The 13027-nt window shown below is 36.7% G+C and overlaps 1 protein-coding gene across 1 annotated transcript; it reads right to left on the minus strand.

Moving 5' to 3' along the window:
- Positions 1 to 127: 127 nt before the first annotated feature.
- On the minus strand, positions 128 to 7728 carry tmem33 (transmembrane protein 33). The gene is made up of 8 exons (XM_044364293.1): positions 7637 to 7728; positions 5641 to 5708; positions 4324 to 4418; positions 3990 to 4177; positions 3354 to 3421; positions 2913 to 3046; positions 2468 to 2551; positions 128 to 1355 (listed from the first exon to the last, which is right to left on the minus strand). Exons 2-8 carry the CDS (start codon positions 5686 to 5688, stop codon positions 1226 to 1228), a joined length of 747 nt encoding a protein of 248 aa, XP_044220228.1. The 5' UTR covers positions 5689 to 5708; positions 7637 to 7728; the 3' UTR covers positions 128 to 1225.
- Between the last annotated feature and the right edge of the window lie 5299 nt (positions 7729 to 13027).

Below are 13027 nucleotides of genomic sequence, written 5' to 3' on the forward strand. Positions count from 1 at the left end.
TATGGTGCTACATTTTTATAATAAATTTAATGATGCAGCTTCATTTTTATATTATGGTTACACATAAAGAAATGGTTAAATAAATAAATGGGAAACACACATGGGTTGACGGCACAGAAACATGAAGTATTTTAGAGTATCCAGACACTTGGATTTCTCAGTTAAGATTTAATGATTTGTTCATAATGATGCTAAAATTAACCATAGTGATTACAAGAACTGACAAACCACATTACTGTTCTTTAATATTTTATTGGTTAAACTAAGAGATCATTTTATTTTTGTCTTAAAAACGTGGTTTGTCTGTAGGCAAATAAACACATTTAACATGGCAGAAAGAAATCAGAGCATGCGATAAGCAGGAAAACTACAGTAGCAACAAATGAGTGATTGAAGCAAATTCAAAACAGTTATCAAACTGAGAAACAAGGCCAGAATGCATTCGAAAGCAGTACACTTTTCACTTTCTGCATGACATGCATTGTGCAATTATATGACAGCAAAATGTCTGCTACCTTATAACATTCTATAAAATACAGCAGATGTTTTGTTTCTCAATTTTAAACCCATTTTGATATCATACCTACACAGATTTAGCATGTTTTTTTGATTTGATGGCATTGATATAATACATTTAAAGTCAGGCATTTAGACAAATCAGAGCATCAGGTGCTTTGTACATAAAAAAGAAACTAGACTAAATATAAACTGCACACAAATCCCATCCTCCGTCCCATCAAACACAACATGATTATTAAAAAAATGAAAAGTTTTAATTATGTATAAGCACATTTTCATTTAAGTTACTAATCTCAGAATGTTAATGTTTCATCATAGAATAAGCAATTTTCATGAATAAATAAGGACATAAAAAGGAAAGAACAATAACAGCTGATACATACAGAAGACAGCTGATGTCTGCTGTGCTCCATTCAGTGAACGTAACAAAGTGAGGGGTGTCCACTGCTTGAATGAGGTCACATTAAGAAGATGGGAGAAAAAAAAAAAAAATCACCATGAGACTTCAGTGCATTACTGGCTGGTCTTCAGCTGTACTCGAACGTACAGAGAAGCTGGAGCACAGACTATTAAGTTGACATTCAAAAAACAGTTCCTTCTGTTGATGGCATTGTCTGTTCCCCATCAAAGTTTAAGTCACATCCTAAATGGTGGTAAAACAAAACATAAAGAAAACAAAAAAAAAAAAAACTTTTGTGTGATGTTATCAGACCCCCGTGGGGGCGAGGCGGCTGATGAAGGCGATACTGCTGAGGCACATCCTCCTGAAGAAGGCGGGGCAGGCAGGCTTCATGATGAAGTGCTCCAGAAGAATTCGCAGCTCTGTGAACAGGGTGCTGAGGGTTAAAAAAAAAAGAAAAAAAAGATTAGTTTAATTCTCAACTCTCACAGGCCCTGTAAAGTCGAATTACACAGCAACACTTAAGCAGCACTTAGCAGATTAGTAATCAGATTTCTCCTCTACTCCTGACCTTATTTTGAAAGCGTGGCTTACTGATTTCAACTGTATAGTGATAGAAGACGCTGACTTTTTTTTGGGTGTGTGTGTCAGAGCAAACTGATGGCACAATGAGAAGCAGACAGACAGACAGAGTAGAGCTCTTCCTCTGCAAAAGTGAATTTCACAAATACGCCAACTTTAAACTGACTTATTTAGACTTCCACAGGATGCTTTGTGTTACTTTCAGTTTTAGTCAGACTTTGGGTGGACTTATTTTCAATATGAGAACACATCACTCTGTGTAATGATCTTTCCTTTTATGCAGATGCTCCATTATGCTTTCTCCATCCTCAGTCTTTTGTCAAGCACATGCGTACTTGTAAACAGCCAAATAAAAACCAGTTACATGTATACATGGCAGAGACATCGAGCTCAGAAAACCAGGTTTCTCTGATTAATTACCCTGATTACATTTACATGAAAGTAAATAAGAAATCAGTTTACTGGAGAAAACTGAGTGTAAATGCAGTGATTGTTTCTCCAAACCTTTCACACTTTCACACCCTTTCAGTTTATGTTATTGTCAGTTTAGTTATTTGTTCTACTGAAATTGTTCTTGATGTACTTCAATTGGTTTTTGTTTAATAACTTTTACATCAATTTAGAAAAAAGAGAATGATAATTTGCAATAGTCAAGCCTGATTTCTAATAATCAGTTGTCATCCCTGATTCAATAAATAGTCACTAGTACTTGCTCTCTCTTCATGTGACCAGCTTTAGCGGATTTACTGCAGCATAATGTTACAATCTGTCTCCTCACTCATGCACAACATACTCTGTATTTATGTGCATTTAGAGGTTTGTTGAAATTTCAGTTTGAGTGAAGAAGTTCTGCTCGAAAAGACGTTGAACTGTGAGTGAGCTGTGTGTGCTTGATGTTAGTTTTGACTGACTTTACCATATTTTGTACAGCTATACTTTGTGATAAAACTGTATTTAACAACTTACCGGCAGTATGGGTTTCTTCTGGATGTGTAGCGGAGAGTGAGGAATCGATAGTAAATGAAAGGCAGCAGCAAGCTTCCCTGGCCACTGTTGACAAGATATGAACAACAAAAATATGAGTCTTACACTTACAACTTAAACTTAAAGTGAGCACAGAAAAACACATTTTTGACTGGAAGGAGACGTTAAGATTTAAAGCAATTGGATTTTTGTGCATCTATAGAAAAACCCCACCCCTTTCTCTTCCATTATAATGTCAGATATGGCGTGATCTTAAAAGTTTTGACCACAAGTGAAAACAGGTTTGGTTTGTAAAATATCTAAAATAACAATTAACAATTGTTCTCCCAGTACATTGTCAATGATACAGGTGCACATATTAGCAGATAATGTAATGACATTCCAGTGCAATAGAAAATATTTTAGTAAAGATCAGCAATGTCAGAACCTGAAGAGCATGAAAACAGTGGCTGGCATCAAGAAGATCTCGTTGCAGGCAATGAACTTGAGAATGTTCTGTTGATTGGATGTAAGTTTGTCCAGGAGGTTTCTGATGAACATTAGGCTGCTGGGGCCCATGGACTGCAAAATAAAAAAAAGATTTAAAGGGTTAAAGTTTGCAGTGAGTTACAGATACATCCCTTTGTCACCCAGAGCAGCACACATAGAGGAAATCACATCATCAATCAGCAGCTTTTACTAGATTTTTTAGGATGTACTGGGGTCTCTGAGCAGCGACTGGTTGATTGAGTAGATAATTAAAAGACCATTTAGCTGGTGGTAATGCCCCACATGAGTGATAAACAAAGTTCCTCAAATAGCTTTGTGTCATAAATTATTCATAAACAGCAATACAAGTCACAGCAGGTGACTGCTGTCTCTTACTTACATCAAGGACTTTTTTTGTGTAGGTAGTTGCATGAAGCAATGAGAAGAGGAAGACTGGGAAGATGCTCACTGGAGATAAATGTTAAGGATCACCATAAAAATACACAGTAAGCCTTCAAACATATTTTAATATGGATACTGCTGTAGGGCTGCATAATTTTAAATGATGAAATATGATTCTATCTTTTAATGAATAAAATCATGTTATTTGGTGACATTTAAACATGCATCCTTATTAACCCTACATACACTGTCTACAGAAAAACATCTCAGCAACAAGTGAAACAAATTTAAGTAACAAATCAACCTGACATTAAAGAGGAAGTGAGTCACTGGCAATTGAAGATTTTGTTTTAAACAAGAAACTTCCACAAACACCTGCAGCATTGTGACTGCACCAACATGATAGAGTGGAACATCTTTATTGTTTAAACCTTTTAAATATCGACCTTAACTATGAAATCCTAGTAGGCAATCTTTACAACACAACACCGTGATCGATACAATGAAAACCTCCAAATGAACTGTCTTGTAAATAGTATCTCTGTATGATTTCCCAATTTGAACCAAGTAGATAGTGTTACTGTAGCAACACAATCCATGTATCTTTTCCCTGTATTTGAGGGTGAAAGGATACTTGTGATGGGATAAGAGTTGACCAGGATGAGTGAGTAAAGCAGGTAATGGCAGCTATCCTCCTGAAGAGCCTGGGCAAGGAAAGCTCTGCTCAACTGGAAGCGAGGAAGCCTCTGGTGCAAGCGAAGGGCACTGGTGAGAGCGTTCGCTAACAAAGCCCGCTGGTAGAAGTTAGCTGCTGCATAGGGTCTGAAATAAACAAGCGGTGACAAATATCTATGCGGGGTGGAAAAAAAAAACGACGAGAGAATGACAGCAATGCGTTGCTGTCACTCTTCAATCTAATCAACATTTACAGAATATTGCCTTTTCACAATTTCACTGTGTGTACTCACCCCAAGACTGGTAGAATAAACATTATTGAGCAGTACACAGTGAAGAGCCGTGATAGCCACATTGCAGTTTCCAGCTTGTTGCTCATTAAAAATTGCTGTGGAAGAAAAAGAAAAGTACGTTCAGGAGTTTGAGGCACATAAAAGTTTAAAGGACACAAGACGCTACTTGTTGAACCTGCTCCATCATTTATGATTGTGTATAACAGGGTGAAGGATGTGCCTGTGCTAGAGGTCTAGTGCTACGTCGCCTTTATTAGCAGATATGATGTGTTTTAGCATGTTTGGGCGTTTGAAATGACAGGACAGGCCTTCTGGTTTTTCTCATGAATACTGGAAACAGATTGACTGAAAGGCTCAGACCTTCAGTCCGGTTCTCTAAACGGTCAGCATAAATCAGCTAAAGTAGAAAACAACTTAATTCAATCTAGTTGTTAATTTTATGACCCCCTCATCAAAACTCAGCTAACGAGATGAAATTGTACCTCATGACCCCGCTGCTTCAGCTGACATGGTTGAGTAAGTTCATATTTCAAACAGGTTCTACATCACTGACTAGTTCAGATACACAGTTTGAGGAAGGAAGAAAGATTTCAAAATGTAGCAGTATCAAAAATATCAGAATCAGTGTTCAAAACAGAGCTACATTGGTGCACAAGTCCTACACTGGAAGACATAAAATTGTTTTCCTTTCAGGTAAAATGTAAGTATTTGAAAATTGTGAATGATGGACACATTTACGTCCTGCATAATGTAAAGTAATCCAGTACTGTAGCCTTGAAATAAATACTACCTGAAACTCATCATGTTAAGTTTATACTAAGACTATATCAATTTAACACTGAATGCTGAATTTCCAAAGAAGTTATAACAGCGTCAGTATACAGTGATAAAACGTGATTGGAGCCGGGTACTGCATGGGGAGTTTTCCTGAACGTTTGTAAAAACAGACTTGCTGCTGAGATATCCCGACTTTAAGATCTAAATCCACAGACTTGGTAAAGCTCCAGGAACTAATTATCCAAAAATTTCCACAATGCAACTCAGTAACGTATTTCATTTGACCGTCACTGCCTGGTAAACACCCACAACTTTTAAACTCCAATCCATCATCAGGGGCTATTTCTTTTCTTTAAAATGCTCCCTCTAGTGCATTCATGTGGTGAACAGTTTCACACAGACGACATTATACAACTGTTTTCACAGACTCAGTAGTGCTACATAAGTCGAGTATATTTATGTGTTTAAAATCAGTGGAGCACTCCTTTTATGATGAAATAGTGGCTTGATGTAACTGTGCGTTTCAAACAGCCAACTTACCACAGGCCCTAGCTGGGGAGGAGTGCTTTGTTGGTTGGTGTCTGCCATCTTTGGGAGTGTGGGTCGCTCTGTTGAAAGAAAAAGAAGAAAAAAAGTCACATTATGAAGCAATATTGGCTTGTTACATAGTACCAGCAGGAGTCACAACTACTTGTTAGCTGCTGTAACATGACAAACCTACAACTTAACGCACAGTCATGGGTCAGTTTCTTATAGGAATCTCACCTGGCGAGATTTTACCACTGGTGTTAGTGATTAAAAAGCTGAAGTAGAGCTGCAACAGTTGATAGATTAGTTGCCAACGACTAAATTAATTGTCACTTATTTTGATAATCAAATAATCACTGTGAGTCATTTTTTAATAAGAAAATTTCCAAATGATCTGATTCCACCTTCCTAAATGTGTATATTTAGTCCCCTGTGAGTGTGAACTGATTATCTTTGGGTTGTGGGTTTGTGGTTGTGTTGGTCGAGACAAAAGAAGTCATTTGAGGACATCACCTTAGGCTTTGGGAGAACATGATCGACATTATTCCTCATTTTCTGACACTGAAGATTAATCAATAATGTAAATACAGTAATTGTTAGCCGTAAAATGAAGTGATAAGTTGATTAATCAAGTGACAGAAAATGAACCAGCAACTATTTCATACTGGACTAATTTTTAAATGATTTTTTCAAGCAAAAAAAACAAACATTATCTAATTCTAGTCTCTCCGTCATAAGCATTTGATGCTTTTATTTGTCTAATGATTATGTGTCTTTGGGTTTTGGACTGTTGGTCAAACAAAAGCAGTAATGTGAAGATGTCACCTTGGGTTTAAGGAAATAGTAATGCACATGTTTAACCATATTGTATGACATCCTAACGGATTATTATTAAATGAGTAACTAACACCAGAGATGACACTACTTTTTAAATATTAACTTGAAGGACGGGGTCAAGTCTGTCTTAAAGCAACAGTCAGGTGCCCAGCTGCACACTGAAACATGCTTTACTTCCCATAATCACTTCTCCTGTTTATACTGATCATTAGAAGATCCCTTCATAATGAAATTACAATATAAGTGATGGGGGACAAAATCCACCGTCCTCCTTCTGGACAAAAACTATTTAAAATTTTATCTGAAGCCAATATGAAGGTTCAGCCGGCCAAATCAGGTAGATATCTTTCAACGTTACAGTCTTTTTAGTGCCAAAGTCCCTCTTTTTGTCACTATACTTCCATCGCAGCTCAACAGGGAAATTAGTTTGATACTACACAGACTGTACATGTTGCAGATATCCACTTAATAAGAGTAACTCAGACTGCTGAAGCCTCATATAAGCTTCACGTCAACTTCAACATGCCTTTTTTTGCACACAATGTGACCGTCGACACACGATGGATTTTGACCCCCCATCACTTAACGTTACACTGAAAGCACATTTGAAGGGGATCTTTTAATAGCCAGTATGAAAAGAAGGAACGATTACAGCGAGAAAAACCTGTTTCTGAGTTCATTTTCGCACCTGACTGTTGTTTTAAGACAGACTTGAACAATTGTGAACCTGTCCTTTTCACTTAACGTCCATCATTTGCTCTTAGCCGAGGTGGAAGATGTAGCTACACTAGCTTAGCTTACCAACGCTAGTTACAGTAAGTCATGACTACTTTTATTAAATGAGTATTGAGATGCAAGCGGAAAAAGCTAGCCTGCTGCTTTGAAATTAATGAGAAGTCCGGTCCAACGAGTGTAACGTGAAAGACTTGCCGGTGCTTCATTAATGCTAACGTGATGTTAGCTAACGCTAGCAGCCGGTAGGTCTAGAATATTCTGTTACTATCGTTACTAGCATGTGAGCTACGCGTTAGCTACTTAGCCTTTCATTCGTTACCCAGGTAACGCGTACTAACGTTAGCTGTCCCGGCTGTTAAAAGACGCCCGCACAGGGTGAAGAGTCCCGGTTTATAATATATTTACATATTTAGCGTTAATGGAGCATATGGCTTACCAGTGTTACAACGTCGTACTATTCCGCTGGGTGCTCCGTTCACAGTGACAGGTCACACCACTGAAGTAAGTGATCAGCTGACCTTCTTCAGCGAAAAGGAGGAAAACTGTAAACTATCGCGACACTTCAGAGGGAACGTATAGAGCCATGAGGCTGCAGCATGGATGTATTATCAGAGCTGCAGCATCACACTCAACACTGCCCTCTAGTGGACAAAGAAATACATGCAACAAGACCAGCTTCATGAGCCAAATAAACAGAGGTGGAGAGTAACTGCTCCAACAGGGTGAAGGATGAACCTGTGCTAGAGGTCTAGTGCTAGGTCACCTCTATTAGCAGGTATGATGTGTTGTTTTAGCATGTTTGTGTATTTGAAATGACAGAGTGGACCTTCTGTTTTCTCATGAATACTGGAAGCAAATTTACTGAAAGGCTCAGACCTTCACTCCGGTTCTCTTAACGATCAGCACAAATCAACCAAACTAGAAAACAACATAATTCAATCTAGTCGTTAATTTTACATCCCTCTCATCAAAAGTCAGCTGCCAAGATGAAATTGTATCTCATGAAAGACCTGCTGCTTCAGCTGACATCCTCGAGTAAGTCAACCTTCATATTTCAAACAGGTTCGACATCAGTGACTTGTTCAGATACACAGTTTGAGGGAGGAAGAAACATTTCAAAACATACCAGTATCTCAAAAATATAAGAATCAATCAATCAACCACCTCAGTTTTGAGGTGCTTGTATTTTACTTGAGTATTTTCTTTTGATGCTACTTCATACTTCCACTCCAATACATTTAAGTGGCAGCTTTAGTTACTTTTCAGATTAACATTTGACACAATAGATGATATAACAAGCTTTTAAAATACAACACCTTGTTAAAGATGAAACCAGTGGTTTCCAACCTTTTTGGCTTTTAACGTCTTACAAAAAGCAGTGTGCAGTCGGGGTCACATTTCACATGTCTATGAGTTGTTAACAACTCCACCAAATAGTGATTTTTCCCTTTAAACTTCTCATGTGGTTTAATTTCACTAAATGTTCAAATGATCCAATATTTCACCAATAGGGGCCCGACCCATAGTTTGGGAACAATACTAACTAGCTAACGGTATAGAAAGTAGTTGAAACTATCTCCACCTTCAGCAGCTACAACAGTAACATGCTGCTCTAACACTGATGCTTCAGTATTAGTCATCTAATGACGTCATATATACTATCAGTCAGAGGGCTATTTTTAGTCATTCTATTAATTTGTATATTTGAATTAGCCTGTTTAGTCATTGTATATAATTTAGCCTTTAATTGCATTTGTTTCTTTCACCTACCTCATTATTTTTATATTTTGATTGATGTGAAGTGGCTGCTGTAACATTTTAATTTCCCTTTGGGATTAATAAAGTAGATAGATAGATCTATCTATCTACTTTATCTATCTATCTATCTATCTATCTATCTATCTATCTATCTATCTATCTATCTATCTATCTATCTATCTATCTATCTACTTTATGTATCTATCTACTTTATGTAGCTATCTATCTATCTATGCATACTTGTACACAAACCACCCATTATATATAAAAAGGTGATTTATTTATTTATAGATTCCAGCAGTCTTTACACTCCCACACATCGTTGCACTATTTGTATATAAAATTCACAGTAATAGTTTGACCTGACACTCAGATAGAGTTGTTAGAGTTTATTTCCATGTTAAGTGTCATTCAGAACACCTGAGTATAATGTTTTAAGACTTCAAAGGGGATAAGAGATTTATTAACATCAATGTTTTTTTTGCAATTCATTCCATCTGTAATAAGCAAAGTATTTAAAAACAGTTTTTCCAAGTTCAGTTTGAACACACAGCAGCTTGGTATTAGTTTTTAACAGATAATGTTGTCAGAGTTTTGTAGGCCTATCTGTTGATATTTGGCTTTTGTTTTGTGTATGCATTCATTTGTTTGTCCCGTCATCTTATCTTCATTAGCTTTGTCTAAGCTGTATAAAGATGCTTCTGTGAAGATCCACAGAGAAACACGGAAGTTATTTTTTGCCGAATATCTTTAGTGCATCAAAAGACGCAGGAAAAAAGAAAGCAGAGTGCGCATGCGCAATGGTCAACGCCCACATTAGTCGACTAGCAGCCGACTCTCTGACACCTCTTTTTTAAAAGTTTCCTGCTGTTTAAGAGCTATATTTGATTGTTGAAGACTATGAGGCTTCCTGGTATTCAAAGTATCGATTGAAAATAGAAGATTTATCGAATATTTGCATCTTCTTTTAGTTTATTTAAATGTTATTCGGTTGGCTACCAAAAGAGGGCGCACTCGACCAGACTAAGGGACTTCTGCATGTTGGCCTATAGCCTGTGTTGGATAATTATTTTAGCTTTAAGTGCACCTTATTTGGTCCCAACATGTTTTAAAATCATACATCTGACTGCTACAGTAGCGCGTATATCCGAAGATTATTGGCAAGAGTGTCGCAGGGTGATGTGTTTGCTGCAGATGCCATTTGAAAATATAGGCAGTGTAAGCACTGTAGAATCTAATTATTTCTTTGCAAAACCTAATTAGGCATTAAAAAAGGTTAACGCCAGCGCCTGAAACGTTTTTGTTTAATAATCCCATTACTGACGGCTCATCATGTATAAAATGGTGCAGGAGGACACTAAGTTTCCACTTGTTAAAGGGAATCTCTGAGAAATAGTCGCAGATTTTTTGACACTATCTGCGATTGGAAAATTGTGGCTTGTAGCCTAATTAAACTGCGGAGACTCAGCACACAGCACACACAGAGTAAGTAAGGCTGCAGCGTCCTGCCGTGCATGCATTTTTATGTTTAACTCATCATTCTGCCTGCCTGCTAAAAACAACAAAACAAAAAAATTCTGTCTGTTTTCTGCTTTTTACAATGTCGCATAATTTGTTGGGCATGACAAAACTCGACAAACTGTAGCGTACAAGTGAGAATAGACCGTGATGATTTTTTTTTTTAAAGCGTCAGCTCCTCTTGGACCATTACCGGTCACTAGAGAGCTCAAGGTGAGAATTTAAATGAGACAACAGGCTGAGGAGGAACTGTTTGATCCTTTGATACTTTTTCAGAAAGAAATACAGCCAGAACTAGATATAAATCGTCTTGCAGCAAATATTACAGTAGTGCTTGTTTACACTGATGCCAGAAAGAAGGTCTCCCGTACTGCTGAAAGCAACCAGCTGCACAAAATATTAATGAAGGAATATTAAAGGAACATTACTAATATTGCAACATTACTAATATTGCAATGAACTTTGTCGTCTTAAAATGGGCCGTTTAGACCAAAATACAAATGATTTACTTACTATAACTATTGAAGGTGAACGTCTAATATAAAATGATACGTTAATGTTGACAATTGTATCAAAAGAATGAACCCTGTGAGAGAAATCACTTCGTTTTCAGAGCAATTTAGAGATTTTCTTCTCCTCTGTACATCGGTCAAGTTCTACAACAGATAGGCAAATAGGATACATTTATATTTAAACAACAAAGAGCTCAATCTAAATTAACAGTCTATAATTATTATTTTTAAATAATATCTTGAAAATTTTAAATTAAATCAGAATCAGATACTGATATTACACTATATTTAAACTGAAAATGTCTGTGAACTCCATAATAATGAGATATTATTATTGTTATTACAACTGAAATACTGAGGACTGTTACGACTATCACTATGCTATTACTGCCACGATAACTACTAATAATAATGATCTTTTTTTTCTTTTTTCTCCACATTCTTACATCAGCTTTAACAACAAAATGTTCTCAACCTGCTCTCGCTTTATTCCGCCTTTAATCTTCTGCTTCAGCAGTTTTCAAGAAAAAAAAATATATGTATATAAAGAAAAGAAAGAAAGTGAGTGACAGACCAAAGTGAAAGCCTTCTGAAAAGAAATAAACCGTCGTGTAATCTCAGTCCGGGACTCTGTTCTGCCAAAACAAACAGGGTGTAGAAGGGGATGAAAATCGGGACAAGCGGGAAGAAAGAGCTGGTTTGATAGGGAGGAAAAGAAGGACACGGTGAATTTCCCTCAAACTGGTTAAAGAAACAATAAAGCGAGTTATCAACAGCTTTCTCTGCCTTTTATCTCTTTGTTGTCTGATGTGAGAAGGCGTTTCACATGTAAGTCACAAGACCGTTCAGGGATAGTTGATGATGGGTTAAGATGTAACTGAAATCTCTGTGAATTAAGTTTTTATACTCACAGTTTCATTTGCTTTGGGTCTTTTTAAAAAGGCAAAAAGAAAAGTGATTTAGTGTGAATGCATTCAGCTGATGCTCGGCAGGAAAAGCTTTTACTTTTACACTAAACTGATATACGAAGCTGAATTTAGAGAAAATAGTTTGAAGTCATTGAAATCCTCCAACATTTATTCCTCTTGAGAATAATATTTTCTGTAGAGTGGAGGGTAAGCTTCTCATTTTTATTTCTACATCTCTTTTTGATTGTTTACTTCAGTGTCATGTTGAAAGTTTGAAATATTCTGTGTTAATTTGGCTTTTTTTTTCTAGTTCCAGTTTTTCCATCTCAGTATATCCATGCTTTGTTTTAGGAAAGAGGAAAAAGTAGGATGTTGCTGTTAAGATGATGAGCAAAACAAACATGATGCTCCATTATTATTTTATCTGATCATGCAATATTTTCCAAAATTGTTTTGTTGCTTTTTTCTCTCTTACATAATGAAGTTAAAACCTTTATCATGCTGCTGTTTTACAAGCTCAAATATCAAAGTTCAACATGGTGACTCTGTGGATCTTTCAGGAAATTGACACCAAGAAAAAAAAAAATCTAACTAAGAGACATTTTGTGACTTGTTTTGGGACTTTTGTCTTTGTTCTCTCTCATGATGATGATGACAGGACTGGATGCTGTTCTGTCATCTCAAATATGGCTGTTATAAGCACACAGAGACCCGATTCCAGCAGGCTCTCGGCCTCTTAGCTTTTACCTTGCATGCAAGTCATCCATTTTAGATATAAGACTCTGATCATGTGCCTCTACTTCTTCATCAAGGTCTCCACTTTGTGTTCCATGCATTTATAGACTAAAAGACTTTTGTAAAATACAAATTAAATAACCTTAACAGCATCTATAAGGTGTGAGAACACCTGTCTCTGCACAGGTGCAAAAACAAAACCTTCACAGAAATCTTTTTATTTATCTAAAAAACACTTGGAAATTAGCTTTCTGCATGATTTTGGATGACATTACTTAAATCCTAATGGCTGTAGTTCTCTTTAGTTGTTTTTATTTTATACTTGCTGATGATCCTTGCTTAATGACTGGAGAGAATCTGATGCCCACAGCGAGCTTTGAGCCAAAAGCTATAGAC

This window comes from Thunnus albacares, chromosome 10 (assembly GCF_914725855.1).
Source record: "Thunnus albacares chromosome 10, fThuAlb1.1, whole genome shotgun sequence".
In the NCBI taxonomy this organism is placed as follows: domain Eukaryota; kingdom Metazoa; phylum Chordata; class Actinopteri; order Scombriformes; family Scombridae; genus Thunnus; species Thunnus albacares.